General features: G+C 43.6%; 1 protein-coding gene across 7 annotated transcripts in view; it reads right to left on the bottom strand.

Moving 5' to 3' along the window:
- Positions 1-19262, bottom strand: part of LOC139556921 (membrane-associated guanylate kinase, WW and PDZ domain-containing protein 1-like) — a 132523-nt gene that overhangs the window by 58549 nt on the left and 54712 nt on the right. For 4 of the 7 annotated variants that reach the window (XM_071371070.1, XM_071371063.1, XM_071371066.1 and 1 more), the window contains exons 2-11: positions 17938-18057; positions 16762-16971; positions 15339-15606; positions 14399-14481; positions 12513-12551; positions 10936-10993; positions 10347-10456; positions 4873-4995; positions 2035-2220; positions 1141-1767 (exon numbers count right to left, since the gene is read on the bottom strand). In XM_071371070.1, coding sequence (XP_071227171.1) covers positions 1141-1767; positions 2035-2220; positions 4873-4995; positions 10347-10456; positions 10936-10993; positions 12513-12551; positions 14399-14481; positions 15339-15606; positions 16762-16971; positions 17938-18004 — 1771 coding nt within the window. In that variant the 5' untranslated portion in view covers positions 18005-18057. The remainder of the gene's footprint in view (positions 1-1140; positions 1768-2034; positions 2221-4872; positions 4996-10346; positions 10457-10935; positions 10994-12512; positions 12552-14398; positions 14482-15338; positions 15607-16761; positions 16972-17937; positions 18058-19262) is intronic. The other 3 variants (XM_071371068.1, XM_071371065.1, XM_071371069.1) reach the window with 3 other exon arrangements.

Genomic DNA, 19262 nt, shown 5'->3' with positions numbered 1-19262 from the left:
TCAGTATTCCATGGTAACATCTGACAAAAATATCTAAAGACACTGATGCATCAAACTTTGTGAAAATTTATATTTGTGTCATTCTCAAAACTTTTGGCCACGACTGTATACATGCACCTATAGGTTCAACTTCATACCTCTACCAAGGTTTTTGATCAGGCCTATTATGTTTAATCTCCAGTGGTTATTCATGTTGGAAAGATGGTCTAGGTTGTAGTGACAGAGGAAGGTCAATCATAGACATTAATGATGTGTGAAAACAGCTCTTCTGCTGCTAATGGCCTCGACTAGCTCTGCCTCCCATTCACTTATTCCTCTAATCAGAATCAATGGCTGTTCTCTCTTCTATGTATCGCTTTACCTATGCCTTCCTCTCCTTTCACCCCACCTTACCCTGTGTTCTACTCTTTATCTCTTTTCCAATTTCTTTCTCTCTCTCCCATGGTAATTGAAAAACAAGACACTTTCATCAGAGTAAGACAGCGTCTTTGACTGAGCCCTCTCACCATTAACACACCCAATAATTCCCGAAGCAACGCAAACACAGAGCCAGAGATGAAGACAGAGGGTGAGAAAGATTGCGTAAGAAGGAGATACAAAGTGAGAAAGAATATGTGAAGGATAAAGTGAGAGAAAAAAAAGTTTGAGAGCTAGAGACCAGTGAAAAATAATAAGTGAAATAGAAAAAGACGAGAGAGAGAAAGGCAGGAGGGCCTGAAAGAACACACGGAGACTAGCGGCGTCTCAGCGGAGTCACTTCCCATCCATATTCATGACAGATAAGAGACCCTGACCTAACGCTCTCATCTTCTCTGTCTCTTCCTCCATCCTGCCCCTGCTCTCCACCCTACCACCCAATCCTGCCCTCACGCATCTGATCACCTACTCTCTTCAGCTCACACTCCTTCTCAAAGTTACACCCACTCCCTCCTTCATTCATCCACTTACTCACTCTTTCCCTTCATCTTAGCTATTCATGCTGCTAGCCAGACACTATGCCTTTTCTGGTGACACACAGCCATCCTTCCCCCTCCCTTCTGGGCGGTTGACATATCAGCATGACCAGACACATCTTGATCCCATCTCTCCATCCCTTTTCTCCTTTGCCTCCCTCCTGTCCATGATCAGTGGACTACGTACCTCTCTGCACCAGCATGGTGACCTCGCTCCCTCTGGGACACTTGCTGAGCAGGTCCACCACCTGGTTGTGGCTCATGTTCTGGACATTCCTCTTGTTCACCTCCATCAGAATGTCTGACTCCTTCAGGCCCCTGCAGCGGGGGTAATCCACGATCTGCTTCACCCTCTGACCCCCTCCCGTCAGGCTGTCAGCGATGGTGAATCCAAAGCCCTTATCGCCTTTCTCCATGTGCACTGTGATCAGCTCTGGCTGCCCAGCGATGGATGATGCCAGGGTGACCACGTCGCTGGAGGAGTAGCCGTGAGAGCCGTTGGACACCACCTCTGCTGAGGGACTGTGGGCCCGCGGCTCCCTCATCCCGTTAACAGGCCCTCCGGTCTGACTGCCGTGGCTGGACGGAGAGTCGTGGCTCTCCTGGCCATTGACGATGATGGGCTCCTTGTCCAGGATGGCCACGGAGGTCACCAGGCTGGTGTTGGGGTCGTCAGGGTCAAAGGGCAGGGGGTAGCCGCGGCACAGGGCCAGGTCCACCATGGAGCCGATCGGGATGGACTGGAAAATCTTCACCACCTGGGCGTGGGTGTAGCCCAGAACGATGGTGTCGTTCACACTCACTATCACGTCACCTACAGGAGGGGACGGAGGGAGACGGAGAGGACAGTTAGTAATACAGTAACAGGATTACAAGCACATTAGTAACACAGTTAGTAGCACAGTAAGTAATACAAGTAATGTACTATGTAGGGTGCAAATATCGTGACATTCTGTATGGCCCCTATATGTTTAACTCTTAGCTTACACAATCACTTCAACCCCCATAGGAATGGGGCAAATGCTTTCTGTATAAATGGTGCAAAACAGTGCCCTCGGTGGGCTGAAGCGGTGTACTGCACCTGTCTCCATCTTCCCATCCACAGCAGCAGGACCGTCCAGGACTAAACTCTTGATCTGCAGGAACTCATCCGGCTCGTCGCCCCCAACTACGGTGAAGCCGAATCCGCGGCGGCTCTTCTTCAGTTTGGTGTTGATGAAAGTTCCCTTCAACTCCGCTGGGTTCCGTGTGAAGAATGGCTTCCCTCCTAGAGAACACAGGGAAAGGAACATTATTTGGAACATTTAAATATCTCTGTCTGACTGTCGGCCTGACTGTCTGCCTGTATGGGTCAGTTAGTCATATATTACTTCACATTATTTGTCTACCTATGCCTTCAGAAAACATTTATACCCCTTGACTTATTCCACATTTTGTTGTGTTACAGCCTGAATTCAAAATGTTAAAAAAAATAAGTGTTTTTCCTCACCCATCTACACACACAATACCCCATGACAAATTTTATGAAAATTAAATACGCAAGTATTCACACCCCTGAGTCAATACTTTGTAGGAGCACCTTTGGCAGTGATTACAACTGTGAGTCTTTCTGAGTGAGTATGTAAGAGCTTTCCACACCTAGATTGCGCAACATTTTCCCATTATTGTTATCAAGATTCTTCCAGCTTTGTCAAATTGATTGTTGATCACAACCATTTTCAGGTCTTGCCATAGATTTCAAGTAAATTTAAGTCAAAACTGTAACTCGGCAATTCGGGAACATTCACTATCTTCTTGGTAAAAAACTCCAGTGTATATTTGGCCTTGTGTTTTAGGTTGTTGTCCTGCTGAAAGGTGAATTAATCTCCCAGTGTCTGGTGGAAAGGTTTTCCTTTAAGATTGTGCCTGTGCTTAGCTCTATTCCATTTATTTTTATCTTCAAAACTACCCCATTCCTTAACCATTACAAGCATACACATAACATGATTCAGAAAATATGGAGAGTGGTACTCAGTTTTGTGTTGCATTGAATTTGCCCCAAACGTAACACTTTGTATTCAGGACAAAAAGTGATTTGCTTTGCCACATTTGTTGCAGTAGTACTTTAGTGCCTTGATGCAAACAGGATGCATGTTTTGGAATATTTGTATTCTGTACAGGCTTCCTTGTTTTCATTAGTATTGTGGAGTAACTACAATGTTGTTGATCCATTCTCTGTTTTCTCCTATCACAGCCATTAAACTATGTAACTGTTATAAAGGTCACAATTTTCCTCATTGTGAAATCCCTGAGTGATTTCCTTCCTCTTCGGCAATCGAGTTAGGAAGGACGACTGTATTTTTGTAGTGACTGGGTGTATTGATACACCATCCATAGCCAAATGAATAACTTCACCATGCTCAAAGGGATATTTAATCTCTGCGTTTTGTATTTTTACCCATCTAGCAATAGGTTCTCTTCTTTGTGAGGCATTGGAAAACCTCCCTGGTCTTTGTGATTGAATCTGTGTTAGAAATTCACTGCTCGACTGAGGGATCTTGCAGATAATGTTATGTGTGGGGTACAGAGATGAGAGAGTCATTCAAAAAATCATGTTAAACCCTATTATTGCACACGGAGTGAGTCCATGCAACTTATTATGTGGCTTGTTAAGCACATTCACACATTTACTCCTGAACGTATTTAGGCTTGACATAAGGGGTTAAATACTTATTGACTCAAGACATTTTAGATATATTTTTTTAAATTAATTTGTTTCACTTGTTTCAGTTTCACTTTGACATTATTGGGGTACTGTGTCTAGGCCAGTGACCAAAAATCTAAATGTAAACCTTTTTAAATTCAGGCTATAACACAACAGAATGTGGGAAAAGTCAAGGGGTTTGAACACTTTCTGAAGGCACTGTTTGTCTGTCTGTCTATCCACCAACCTTAGCATCCATATACTGTATTTATTAAATTGATCACCATTTCTTTAATCAGTGAAAATAGTCAAGTGGTTGCCAGGAGAGAATGCTTAATATACATTTCCTAGTGATCCATCAATGATGAATGAGTCATAGCTAGTTGAAATACATAGAGCTTGTCACGCCCTGACCATAGAGAGCTGTTTATTCTCTATGGTGGTTGGGGCGTGACAATGACTAGGGTGGGTTATCTAGGGGAATTATAATTCTATTTCGGCCTGATATGGTTCCCAATCAGAGGCAGCTGTTTATCGTTGTCTCTGATTGGGGATCATATTTAGGTAGCCATTTTCCCCATTGTGTTTGTGGGATCTTGTGTTTGTGTAGCTGCCTGCGGACAGGCCAGAACGTCACGTTTCGTGTGTGCTTGTTTGTTTTGTTTGGTGAGTTTCGATTTATTAAAATATGTGGAACTCTACGCACGCTGCGCCTTGGTCCATTCATTATGACGAACGTGACAGAGCTTTACAGAACGTGTGGGCTGATAGACAGGTTAATGACATTATATGGTAACCCTTGATCATGAGGGTCGCCTGGTCTGTGCCTGGTCATGCATGTGTGGGCACTGGAAGTGTACATTAAGGGTATATACTGTATGATTGCGAGTCAGACGTCTGTTGTAGACCAGATCCTGGTATTGAACGTGTGTGTTGCACGGTATACGGAAAATGTGTTTCTTTTTCGATACTAGAACTGTTACTTTCGGTACTTCTATCAAATGTGTCTCACGTTGTCTACTGATGGAGAGATGATCAAGTCTGTCTATCAGCGCAGCCGATGTCCCCTTACAGCGCGAGCGCACCGTGTCTGCTCCACTTACTCATTGCTACACTCTTAGAAAAAAAAGGTGATATCTAGAACCTAAAAGGGTTCTTCGGCTGTCCCCATAGGAGAACCCTTTGAAGAACCCTTTTTGGATCCAGGTAGAATCCTTTAGGTGTAACCCCACTCACGTTTGGCCCCTCCCGGAGCAGGGGGCAGCGGGGGCGGGACCTGCGGGTCGCGGTACGTCTCTAGGTGGTTATTGGCATAGTTGGCCAGGGGAGCACCAGCTGAGGAGTGCTCCTCTATCCACTCTGTACAGAGAGAGACACAGAGGGACTGTGAAATCACACACACACACACAGATGCATGCAAGAACACACACGCACGCAGACGCACACGCACGATACATAAAATACAAACATAGGTACACACACACACATAAGCATCACATTCATGCATTTGCTCACTCAAACTTGCTCTACACAGTTAGTACATATACATCCAAAATCATCAAATTCCCAAAATGCCTTGACAGACTAACAAATGATTCATAAGAACTGGCAAGTAGATGTTTCTTCTAACCTAGTAAATTATACAATGAGAGAGACATTTATTTGTAAGATGTTTTAACATTACATGCCATTTCATCATAACATTGTGTCTCAGTGGTCCCAACACTTAGCAAGCATGATATCAGCAGCAGTTAGGGTTAGAGTTAAGCATGATATCAGCAGCAGTTAGGTTAGGGTTAAGCATGATATCAGCAGCAGTTAGGGTTAGGGTTAAGCATGATATCAGCAGCAGTTAGGGTTAGAGTTAAGCATGATATCAGCAGCAGTTAGGTTAGGGTTAAGCATGATATCAGCAGCAGTTAGGGTTAGGGTTAAGCATGATATCAGCAGCAGTTCGGGTTAAGCATGATATCAGCAGCAGTTAGGGATAAGCATGATATCAGCAGCAGTTCGAGTTAGAGTTAAGCATGATATCAGCAGCAGTTAGAGTTAGAGTTAAAAGCATGATATCAGCAGCAGTTAGAGTTAGAGTTAAGCATGATATCAGCAGCAGTTAGAGTTAGAGTTAAGCATGATATCAGCAGCAGTTAGGGATAAGCATGATATCAGCAGCAGTTAGGGTTAGAGTTAAGCATGATATCAGCAGCAGTTAGGGATAAGCATGATATCAGCAGCAGTTAGGGTTAGACTTAAGCATGATATCAGCAGCAGTTAGAGTTAGAGTTAAGCATGATATCAGCAGCAGTTAGGGATAAGCATGATATCAGCAGCAGTTAGGGATAAGCATGATATCAGCAGCAGTTAGGGTTAGACTTAAGCATGATATCAGCAGCAGTTAGGGTTCGAGTTAAGCATGATATCAGCAGCAGTTAGGGATAAGCATGATATCAGCAGCAGTTAGGGTTAAACTTAAGCATGATATCAGCAGCAGTTAGGGTTAGAGTTAAGCATGATATCAGCAGCAGTTAGGTTAGGGATAAGCATGATATCAGCAGCAGTTAGGGTTAGGGATAAGCATGATATCAGCAGCAGTTAGGGGTAAACATGATATCAGCAGCAGTTAGGGATAAGCATGATATCAGCAGCAGTTAGGGATAAGCGTGATATCAGCAGCAGTTAAGGATAAGCATGATATCAGCAGCAGTTAGGGTTAGATTTAAGCATGATATCAGCAGCTGTTAGGGATAAGCATGATATCAGCAGCAGTTAGAGTTAGAGTTAAGCATGATATCAGCAGCAGTTAGGGATAAGCATGATATCAGCAGCAGTTAGGGTTAGAGTTAAGCATGATATCAGCAGCAGTTAGGGTTAGGGATAAGCATGATATAAGCAGCAGTTAGGGATAAGCATGATATCAGCAGCAGTTAGGGTTAGAGTTAAGCATGATATCAGCAGCAGTTAAGGTTAGGGATAAGCATGATATCAGCAGCAGTTAGGGATACGCATGATGTCAGCAGCAGTTAGAGTTAAGCATGATATCAGCAGCAGTTAGGGCTAAGCATGTTATCAGCAGCAGTTAGGGATAAGCATGATATCAGCAGCAGTTAGGGTTAGAGTTAAGCATGATATCAGCAGCAGTTAGGTTAGGGATAAGCATGATATCAGCAGCAGTTAGGGTTAGGGATAAGCATGATATCAGCAGCAGTTAGGGATAAGCATGATATCAGCAGCAGTTAGGGATAAGCATGATATCAGCAGCAGTTAGGTTAGGGATAAGCATGATATCAGCAGCAGTTAGGTTAGGGATAAGCATGATATCAGCAGCAGTTAGGGCTAGGGATAAGCATGATATCAGCAGCAGTTAGGGATAAGCATGATATCAGCAGCAGTTATGTTAGGGATAAGCATGATATCAGCAGCAGTTAGGTTAGGGATAAGCATGATATCAGCAGCAGTTAGAGTTAAGCATGATATCAGCAGCAGTTAGGTTAGGGTTAAGCATGATATCAGCAGCAGTTAGAGTTAGGGTTAAGCATGATATCAGCAGCAGTTAGGGTTAGGGTTAAGCATGATATCAGCAGCAGTTACGGTGAGGGATAAGCATGATATCAGCAGCAGTTAGGTTAGGGATAAGCATGATATCAGCAGCAGTTAGGTTAGGGATAAGCATGATATAAGCAGCAGGTAGGGATAAGCATGATATCAGCAGCAGTTAGGGTTAGGGGTAAACATGATATCAGCAGCAGTTAGGGATAAGCATGATATCAGCAGCAGTTAGGGATAAGCGTGATATCAGCAGCAGTTAAGGATAAGCATGATATCAGCAGCAGTTAGGGTTAGATTTAAGCATGATATCAGCAGCTGTTAGGGATAAGCATGATATCAGCAGCAGTTAGAGTTAGAGTTAAGCATGATATCAGCAGCAGTTAGGGATAAGCATGATATCAGCAGCAGTTAGGGTTAGAGTTAAGCATGATATCAGCAGCAGTTAGGGTTAGGGATAAGCATGATATAAGCAGCAGTTAGGGATAAGCATGATATCAGCAGCAGTTAGGGTTAGAGTTAAGCATGATATCAGCAGCAGTTAGGTTAGGGATAAGCATGATATCAGCAGCAGTTAGGGTTAGGGATAAGCATGATATCAGCAGCAGTTAGGGGTAAACATGATATCAGCAGCAGTTAGGGATAAGCATGATATCAGCAGCAGTTAGGGATAAGCGTGATATCAGCAGCAGTTAAGGATAAGCATGATATCAGCAGCAGTTAGGGTTAGATTTAAGCATGATATCAGCAGCTGTTAGGGATAAGCATGATATCAGCAGCAGTTAGAGTTAGAGTTAAGCATGATATCAGCAGCAGTTAGGGATAAGCATGATATCAGCAGCAGTTAGGGTTAGAGTTAAGCATGATATCAGCAGCAGTTAGGGTTAGGGATAAGCATGATATAAGCAGCAGTTAGGGATAAGCATGATATCAGCAGCAGTTAGGGTTAGAGTTAAGCATGATATCAGCAGCAGTTAAGGTTAGGGATAAGCATGATATCAGCAGCAGTTAGGGATACGCATGATGTCAGCAGCAGTTAGAGTTAAGCATGATATCAGCAGCAGTTAGGGCTAAGCATGTTATCAGCAGCAGTTAGGGATAAGCATGATATCAGCAGCAGTTCGGGTTAGAGTTAAGCATGATATCAGCAGCAGTTAGGTTAGGGATAAGCATGATATCAGCAGCAGTTAGGGTTAGGGATAAGCATGATATCAGCAGCAGTTAGGGATAAGCATGATATCAGCAGCAGTTAGGGATAAGCATGATATCAGCAGCAGTTAGGTTAGGGATAAGCATGATATCAGCAGCAGTTAGGTTAGGGATAAGCATGATATCAGCAGCAGTTAGGGCTAGGGATAAGCATGATATCAGCAGCAGTTAGGGATAAGCATGATATCAGCAGCAGTTATGTTAGGGATAAGCATGATATCAGCAGCAGTTAGGTTAGGGATAAGCATGATATCAGCAGCAGTTAGAGTTAAGCATGATATCAGCAGCAGTTAGGTTAGGGTTAAGCATGATATCAGCAGCAGTTAGAGTTAGGGTTAAGCATGATATCAGCAGCAGTTAGGGTTAGGGTTAAGCATGATATCAGCAGCAGTTACGGTTAGGGATAAGCATGATATCAGCAGCAGTTAGGTTAGGGATAAGCATGATATCAGCAGCAGTTAGGTTAGGGATAAGCATGATATCAGCAGCAGTTAGGGATAAGCATGATATCAGCAGCAGTTAGGGTTAGAGTTAAGCATGATATCCAGCAGCAGTTAGGGTTAGGGTTAAGCATGATATCAGCAGCAGTTAGGTTAGGGTTAAGCATGATATTAGCAGCAGTTAGGGTTAGGGTTAAGCATGATATCAGCAGCAGTTAGGGTTAGAGTTAAGCATGATATCCAGCAGCAGTTAGGGTTAGGGTTAAGCATGATATCAGCAGCAGTTAGGTTAGGGTTAAGCATTATATTAGCAGCAGTTAGGGTTAGGGTTAAGCATGATATCAGCAGCAGTTAGGGTTAGGGTTAAGCATGATATCAGCAGCAGTTAGAGTTAGGGTTAAGCATGATATCCAGCAGCAGTTAGGTTAGGGTTAAGCATGATATCAGCAGCAGTTAGAGTTAGGGTTAAGCATGATATCAGCAGCAGTTAGGGTTAAGAACCAGTGTATATTTCATTTGCTGTACAACATGTATTTTTTAGTAAAGTTTATGATGAGTTTTTTGGTTAGATTACGTGACTGTCCAAAATTTCTCCGGACAATTTGGTGCATTATGGCGCCGTATTCACAATGTAAAACCAGGATTTGTAGCTATAAATATGCACATTTTTGAACAACACATAAATGTATTGTATAACATGATGTTATAAGTTGTTCAAAGGTTAGTGATTAATTTTATCTCTATTTGTGGGTTTTGTGAAAGCTATGTTTGCGGTGAAAACATGGCGTTGTGTGTTTGGCTATTGTGGTGAGCTAACATAAATATATATTGTGTTTTCGCTGTAAAACATTTAAAAAATCGGAAATGTTGGCTGGATTCACAAGATGTTTATCTTTCATTTGCTGTATTGGACTTGTGATTTCATGAAATTATATTATATGATATCCCTGTGGCGCTAGGCTAGGCTATGCTAGTCAGCTTTTTTGATGAGGATGATCCCGGATCCGGGATGGGGGGTCCGTAGTTAAGCATGATATCAGCAGCAGTTAGGTTAGGGTTAAGCATGATATCAGCAGCAGTTAGGGTTAGGGATAAGCATGATATCAGCAGCAGTTTGCACATACAGTAGATGGCAGCATCGACAGCTTCAAGCCTCTGATGACAAATAAGCAAATGCTACAGTACATGCCTTGAAAGAATGATAATGATGCTTTAATGATCTTTAAACAAACGAATAAGTACCCAAACAGACTGGACAGGACAACAGGGATGGGGTCAGTTCCACTTCAAATCCTGGAGAATTCATTGAAATTCCAATTCTGAGGAACTGAAATTTGACAAGCATTTTTAATGGCAACTTTCCAATATGAACTGGGATTGAATGATTGAATTCAAATGGAATAGACCCCAACCCTGCAGGACAAGACATGAGACAAGACGTGACGAAACACAGACAAGACGAGACAGTGAGACATGAAGAAAGAAAGAAATGGTGCCTTGCCAGGGCAGGAAACGAACCTCGAATGTACCGCTCACCTTCAGGAGGCTGCGGCTGCTGCTGCTCCAGCTGCATCCTGCGCCTAGCCTCCACTATGGGGTTCTCATACTGGGTCTTCCTGTTGATGTGACTGGAGGGAGGGGGGAGAAGAGAGAGAGCGAGACAGAGAGAGAGAGAGAGAGAGAGAGAGAGAGAGAGAAAGAAAGAGATTCATTGTCACCATGATAAATGGCGGTACACAGTGTTTGACATCCTCTGGCTCACAGCCTCTTAAATCCCTCCACCTCAGTGATAACCGCATAGTACTACACACTGGCCACACAAAATGGAGTCCAGTTTTAGTTAAATCTACATAGATTCAAACCCATTATAATACATTGAATTTAGAAAAGGTCTGACAGCTAGCCATTGAAAGTCAGAATGTGTGGTCAAATCGGAGAGAAAAACGCTAGTTCAGCTGAAATGACGCAGTTTACAGTAAACTATATGAAAATGCTGATGCATAACAATCAAATTTATTCAGTCTTATTCATTATTGTGGGAAAAATGAGAGGAATGTGAAAAGAGATAGCTATGAACCGTCAGGTGTCAGTGAGGTGTTCAACTTACTCTACGTAGTACACCCCATACACTGGGTCATCTATCTTCTCCCATCCTGCAGGCAGTTCTGAAACAGAGAAGGAACAGCCATGTTACATCACTGTAATGACACATTCACTACAGATGCTGGTGTTGTAAGAGAGGTCAGAATAGAGTAGTGTGCTGTGATGATTCTCAAATGAGCCCAGTGGTCAGTTGAGTATTTATACGGGGTAGTGTTCTCATTCAGGAAGTTCTTCGAGGGTGACGCTGTCCTGTTATTCTTATTCAAGGTCTCTCAGGTGAATATACTGTATGTTTACCTGACTCTTCGCTTTATTATTCACACTCTTTCATTTTTCTCTGCATCATCAGTGGGCCACGGTGCAGGCATTTAATAATCGAGTCAAAACGACTCACTCTACCTCATTGAGCAAGGCACACACAGGCTATAGACACAGCCAGCTGTCAGGGGAGTCTCTGAACTAAATTACAGACTGCAGAGATTGACTGTTGCCTCCTTCTAGATGTACTATTCATACGTTCAGGTCCAGCCCACTCACAATGGCTCCAGATGGGTCATGTATATGTCTGTCTTTAGAACAGAACCAGGTTGTTTCCTATACATTGAGTCAACTGCTACAAACAGTTGATAGACGTACACAATTGCATGCATCACACAAGTTAGACAGAGAGGGCCTACTCCAGTCTCCTTTTTTAGCTCATGTATCATCTGATTTACTTAACAAAAGGCACATCTCAATAGGTTGCCCAGCCAGTCCAGGTATCCTCATGACATGGCACAAGAAGGGGGGGGTTCCTCTTTTGTTCTCTATTGATCCTCTATTGTTCCTAGAGCAATAGGGAGGCCAATGACATCACGAATCCCCCATCAGAACAACTCCTTGAATGACCTACTCCTTGAAGTTTACAGTTGTGTCTAAAAAAACATATTGTTTTACGCTTTAGTGTGTGTACTTTACTGTATTTATACTTGGGATGTCGCTTTTCAACAGTAAAAGTAAAACAAATTGCTGTAAGTCTTCTTAAAACTAACACACTCCTATTAAAGCGATAGCATCTCCTTTTCCTCCACACTGTGTTTGATTTCGTACAAAGACATTAGCGTGGGATGCTGCCAACTCCCATAAACCCTTTTGGAGCGCGCTGGAGTTCACAATCGATAATCAGACTTCCTGCTTTTGATGTACCAGAAATAATAGGAGCCCATAGGCCCGACACTGAGAGCCCTGAAAGAGTCAGAGATTTCATTCCCTTTCAAGAGCATGTCTGTTTCTGCCAAATAGTCTACAAAGTGGCCTGTGAATCAGCAGCGCTATTTTCCAGTCTGTGGAGCTGCTCAAAGTACATAGATGAACCAGAGATGTCCAACCAAACACATTTCACATTTGTGTTCTGTTGCGTTAAAGGAAATCACTCCTGCCACTCACTCAGTAGTTCGAAGCAAGCAATACATCACATTTGAGCTAAAATTTAAGATGATTGTGAAAAATCTAGACAGATTGAGACACCAATATACAGCCAATAGCAAATGCAATGACATAAACAACGAGAGAGAGAGAGAGAAAGCAAATAAAGGTGCATACCTAGTTCATTGTCTGGTTCCTCGGTATGTACCCCTTCTTCTCCAAGGTGATGACATGGAATGACAAAGAAAGGGATGGAATGACAAAGAAAGGGAAATAAAGAGAGGGAGTAAAGTAATATTACAGAGAAAGACAAGTAGGTAGAGAAATAGAGATCTTTAAGTCACAAATGAGTATTTACAAAAAAATTGATGTGCCATAGTCCATCAAATCAATGTCATATTGAAACTAAGATATGATAGACGACAGCAAAATAGCCGCATGGTGGTGCGATTTCTGATATGGGTTTTTCTGAATTTGAGTACCAATTTCTGTGTTCTCAAGATTCACACACCAACATCTTATCATTACTTGTTTGTTCTTAAACAAAATGTATGTCACATTGTTACATAGGATATTTGTTTAACTACAATTTAACAGTGCCGTAACAAACAAATCTTTAAACAAGCTATTTGACAATTCGTTAGATGGAAAGCAAATCTCAAAGTAATGACAGGACCAGTGAAAACTGCTCGCCACTTTAGAGATTCAAATCACTTTATTGGCCAATTGCACAGGTCCAACCCAAATTTGACTACCTCTCTGAAAGGGGTCGGGACCTAAAAAACAAAAATGAGTTTACCTCTGGATTGTTCAGCCAGACACATCGGTAGGATTGTCAAACTTTTGCCTGCCGACAGTACTTAGCGTCTCTGAACAGAGTGTCGGCAGTCAATCTCTTTTGTGTTCACACAGCAAAGACCTTTAAGTTGTCAACCACTCAGCCTTGTTAAAATACTCCAAACCAGGAGGTGGCAGTAGCGTTGTTTGTCTGTGTGTGTTGCTTAGTTTATGGTCTAGATTCCAATGTTAGCTATCTGTGCTAATGTACATTTTTTTGTAGAAAGCCCTTGATAATACTAGCCAGATGGCCACAGCTAGATAACTAACTAGCAAGATGACGTAGAAACAATTTAATTCACTCTCCTTAATCCCATAATGCCAGTTCCAGCCCATAGCCATATGTTTAGCTAGCTAGATTATGTTAGCATATTCACTAGCCAGTGCTACATAGCTAGCTAGCTAAGGACAGTGCACTAACTTTGCAGCTAACACAGGCAGCTGATTATGGAAACGAATCCATTGTGATTGAATTATATATCAATACTTGCTAGAACAAAAGTGGTACCTGCTGCGTGCCGACCCGGTAGCAACGAACCTGCTCTTTCTACTTATAGAATCGTAATGCTTGCCAGTGGCCAACAACTTGACTTTGAGCCAATCAGAGAGCACAAATCCCCATTTGGGGGAGCCAACAGTAGTGCCAACAAAAAGGAAAAAAAGAGAGCCTTTTCTCCATACATTCACGGTTAAATGTTATGAACCAATAAGCTTTGTCCAAAGAGCCACGACGCAGTTTTGGTGCCTACAAAAAGACGCCACTACTATTTCTATCTATAGAAAAACACTTAATCATATTTATATCTGTGACTAAGAGTTCAGTAGCACCATCTACTGATAGCATCAACAAGGTGCAAGATTAGGTGGTAAACAATACAGCACAGAAATGAGTGAAACACAGCCGCAGCGCGCACACACACACACACACACACACACACACACACACACACACACACACACACACACACACACACACACACACACACACACACACACACACACACACACACACACACACACACACACACACACACACACACACACACACACACACACACACACACACACACACACACACACACACACACACACACACACACACACACACACACACACACACACACACACACACACACACACACACACACACACACACACACACACACACACACACACACACACACACACACACACACACACACACACACACACAGGGCCTGGCTTACCATCATCCTCACACTCTTCCAGAGGTTTCAGAGGTTTCTCAAGACAGCGGGGGTCGATCCACGATGTGGTCTTTGTGTTGTGGCTGAGGAAACAACAACACAGACACAGAGCTGTTAAAGACCGGCTCTGAAGTCAAGGGGATGAGCACAAAAAAGCAAACAAAAGCCCAATGATCTCATCAGCACATGGATGTGAGGGGTTAATGTCTATAGGCTTGTCGCTAAAACAAGCAAGTGAAATCAAAGAGAGATCAGTTCGACAATAAAACAGACTTCTCCCCCATTGAGAAACACAGAGAAGAGGGTCGGACGGAGACCTGTCAGTGTTGACGTATTGTCTAGAATAGGTGGCTGGTGCCTCAACATCACCACACAAGCTCTCCTTTCAATTCTCTCGACTTTGCTAGTCCAATAATGAAAGCAGACCGACATGCAGGTGATGAATGCACCCAGCCATTTCCCAGCTAGTCAGGCAGGCAGCCCCAGCTCTGTGTGTTGGTCTGAGGACAGAGGGCCGGGCTGCATGGCAGTGGTCACGTGATCTGACCTGCCTGTGATCTCTAAGGAGATCAGTCTATGGAGGATTAACGGCCTGGAGAGAACTGAGCAATGACAGGCCTGTCTGGGGGAGAGGAGGAGGGAGAGTACTGGGATACAGGACAGAGAGGCTTGTAATAGTATAGTAGTATACATAGTATAGGGAGTAAACAGTATAGAGTACTGTTTGGGTTTTTAGTCTATGAAGTAGACCTCTCTGTTTTTGGTGTCAGCAGGGTAGTTACTGTACATAGGGTATTGGGTGAATATGTACACTATGATGCAAGCTATTGTGGGTTGTAGGACGAAGTGTATAGGGTATATAACACACACTTTGTAAAGTACACTTTCTGTATAGGCTAAGGGTGGGTGGGGTGTAGGGTATAAGCTATATTATAAATACTCTATAAAGTAGACTTCTCCATTCTCGGTGTAGGCCATCTCCCAGTTGTCTGGCAGGGGTCCCAGGGGGTCTTCAGGAGAGGCTTGGGGCTGGGCGTGCGTCTGCTGCCCGTTGTCCGAGGTGGAGGCGGCCACGTTGTTCAGACCATAGGACGGAGCATTCTCGCGCGCGGGATATGGCCGGAGAACGCCGCCGCGGCTCTCGTCCTGGTCGCTAGGGTTACCTGTGCACAACAAGGGAGAGGGGAAGAGACTACGCACTAAGGATCCTGGGTATGTAAAGGAGCACAACACGAGAGAAAAAACAGAGAGGGGGAGGTTTATGTTTCATGCAGCAATCGGAATGTGTGAATCTACGGGTGGGATGATAAGACACTTTATGCGAAGACTACTGTCTGCATTATATCAATGCATACTACAAAACATCTTTCCCTCTTTACCTTCTTTCTCTCCCTCCCTATCGCCCTCTTTCTGTAAACCCCCTGCCTGCTGGTCCAAAAGGAATGGGGCCCAATGACTATAACGCAAACGCGGTCAGCTTCCATTTCTCTAAACCCCAACTCCTAGTTCCCTCCCTGGCCTCCCTGGCCTCCCTCGCTCCTCCCTCACATCCGTGAGCCGTTCAGGGGTGATCAAACGCTAATTCACCACACTTCCAGTATGGCAGGACACACAGAGAGGGCCATAGATTCATACCGTCCGCCCACCCGACCAGGAAAAAGCCCCTCCATCTAGGAACTGACTGAATGTCTCACACACTCTCCAGGATGGAACAGACTTCAAAGAGAGGGAGACGGACAGAGAGAGACAGAGAGAAAAACACTCATCCGTGGCCATCAGCTAGCTTTCTTTCTGGGCTAACACATTAACACAGGTTCTGATAAGCAATATTTCAAACTTAGTTAGACATCAGAAATTTGGCATAAAAAAGAACACAAAGTGTTATAGTCATCACCTTAAATAGGTGGGAAATATTAACACTCCATTAACAGATAGATTAGTGCATTAGACGAAGACACAAATGAGTGGAAGAGAGAAGAAGGAGTAGAATAGAGAGAGAGAAAGAAGAGAGGGAGTGAGAGAGGGAGCAAGAGAAATTGAGTGACGGAGGAGATCGAGGCCCTATGAATTCTGCTTGTACTGTGTTTCTCCCCTCCTCACAGGCAGATGGCAGTGTTAAGACTCTCAACAAAGAGAAATCAGCATCACAAAGGCATGATGCAACCTCCAGACACCCAGCAATACAGAGCAGAGGAAAGCACAAACACAGGCACACTCTCTCACATGCTCTTTCGCACGTGTAGACATACTAGCACACATAGAAACACACATGCACAAACACACACACACACACACCACAGTGAACACCAGCCTGGCTTGGTAGTGTTAGTCTGTATCTCACTGTCTGATGTACGATGACTCACCTGTAAAACTGTTGTTCATTTCCGTGGCCTGGTCGTCATCCTCGTAGTCAGCAGGCACTACTCGGGCGTTTTGCATGTCATTGTAGGACTTGGTGTGCTTGGGAGTGGACTGCTGGGAGCCTGGGGGGCCGTTGAGGAGCACAGCATCTCTGAAAATCACTGTCCCAACCACGGGCTGCCTCGGCGGCTTGGGGGTCCCATAATAGTTACCTAGGCAACAAGAGGGACATTAGCATGCCTGAGAGAGAGGAGGGAGGAAGAGAGAGGGAGGGGAGGGAGAGGAACAGAGATAAAGAGGGGGGCAAGAAAAAGATCCAAAGGAGAAAAAAAGGAAGGGAAAGAGAGACAGAGGACAGAGATAGCAGGAAGGAGATCTATACAATCTCAAAATCTTACGCAGGGGAAAAAGAGACAATGCCAGAGCACAATGTATCCTGAAATTGTGGAAATAAGCAGCTGCTGGAAAAGCAGTCTTTTCCCCCTAGCCAATGGTGTTATAGACTGAGAGGGGAGAGCTGTATTGTCTGGGAGCAGGGAGCATACACAGATAATACAATGGACCGGCTCAGAAGGGAAGAGAATCTTTACCTCGTTAAAGTTTACATTCAAATGACTGGCTTACATTGGTCAGTGCCAGATCTGTGACTAAGATTTATTTCCCACAATGCAATCAAAAAGATAGCAACACATGTTCATAACAGAATACAAATTGTATGTCAATATCTACAACTGGTCTATCCACAATTCTCTGGGAAAGTGACAATTTTGGATATGAGAATGGAACTCTTTATCTCAATGCCACTGCATGTCATGTCACTGACACACTGTACAGTAGGTCTGCTTCATATTTGTATTTGGAAGGCAATAGGCTCCTGTGGACAGGTATTTGACATTGTCTGCGGGGCAGAGAGAAAGGTGTCAAACACACAGTAGTACAGGTGCCAAGCAGATTAACGCTGTTACACACACACCACCCACAACCAACAGGTGGATTGTAGTTTCTGTCAGTACAGAAGACTTATCACTGCGGTGCACTGTACTAATCTAGGTGAGGAGAATCTGGTGAACTGGTGAAAGATCATATTCTCCACTCCTACAGTCTACCATCATCATCACCACCACCATAACCAACATCATCATCACAACCACCACCATAACCAACATCACCATCCTCACCTTCATACGTCCCTATTTCCAATAGTGCTCCGCACTGCTCAAGATTTAGGAAGTCCTCTATGGACATAAAGTTGTAATCAAGCCCAGGGACCTCACCGTCTCGAGGGGGGCGTGTCGTACCTGTGGAAAGAGGAAACCAAGGTTATTAATCAGCATTACGACCAACCAGCTTGACCGAAAACGAGGGAGCAGTTTGGTTGGTGGTCAACTCAATGGCAATTACATTTGCCAAAACATACGGCTCCATTAACAAACACAAACGTTATTGCCTCACTGTGGGCAGAAACCAAGATATGAGAATGAGGAAGGAGCAAGTAATATATAGGAAGTATTCAAACACAGCTAGGTCCATTAATCATAGGACTGAGAGAGAACCACTCAGAAGAACAGGTCCCCACAAACAGGAAGTGTGGGAGCTGAATGCAGGCCGGCTCACCCATTAGGCAGGATTAGGCAGCCGCTTATGGCGGCAGATTGGCGAAGGCGGCATTTTCCGAGCTTAGTTGACCAAGACGCACCTCCAACAACACATAATTCTTCCCTAAAAAAACTAAAAAATGTATCTCAACCAGTGGCAGTCATTTGGGCTTTATAGGTGAGCGCTGATGCCGCCCTGAGATAAGCAGTTCCCACTTTGTCAAAGGCAGGGGCGTAAAACATTTTGCTTGTCCATTCCCAGCGCATCTTGGTGCTGTTGGACCAAATCTGAAGCAATCATAGACGTCTATGTTTGGTTCAGATTTGGTCCGGTCTGAACCAGCCTTGATTTGGTCAAAACATAGACATCTATAAATTATGTATTTTCAAATTTAATTCTTAACCCGAAAAAGGAACCTGATTTCAAAGTCCAGAAAATATGTATTTTCAACATCCGGAAAAAACGTATTTTCAATGTCCTGATAACGACATATTATACATATACATGAGAAAAATATGTATTTTCACCTTTCATTCAGAACATAAAATAAACGAATTTCACCGTCTGGAAAATATGTATTTTATAAATCTTTTCAACATAATTTTGCTTACTGGGACTATTCTAGTTTTGCGGGAATACAGGAGGAGGGTGGCAGAACGTCCAGGACCGTGTCTGGCTGAATCTGACAGCGTGCGATTTCGGTCACCGCTTCCTTTGAGACTGCAGTGAACAGAGAGCGCTGTACTCAGATTATTGCATGGTGTGCTTTTTCCGTTTTTTTTTAATCTGACACAGCGGTTGCATTAAGGAGAAGTGGATCTAAAATTCCATGCATAACAGTTGTATCTTTTAGAAATGTTTATTATGAGTATTTCTGTAAATTGATGTGGCTGTCTGCAAAATCCCC

This window comes from Salvelinus alpinus, chromosome 28 (genome assembly GCF_045679555.1).
Source record: "Salvelinus alpinus chromosome 28, SLU_Salpinus.1, whole genome shotgun sequence".
Lineage (NCBI taxonomy): Eukaryota > Metazoa > Chordata > Actinopteri > Salmoniformes > Salmonidae > Salvelinus > Salvelinus alpinus.
The sequence above is the reverse complement of the archived record's forward strand: the minus strand, read 5'-3'. Positions and strand labels throughout refer to the sequence as shown.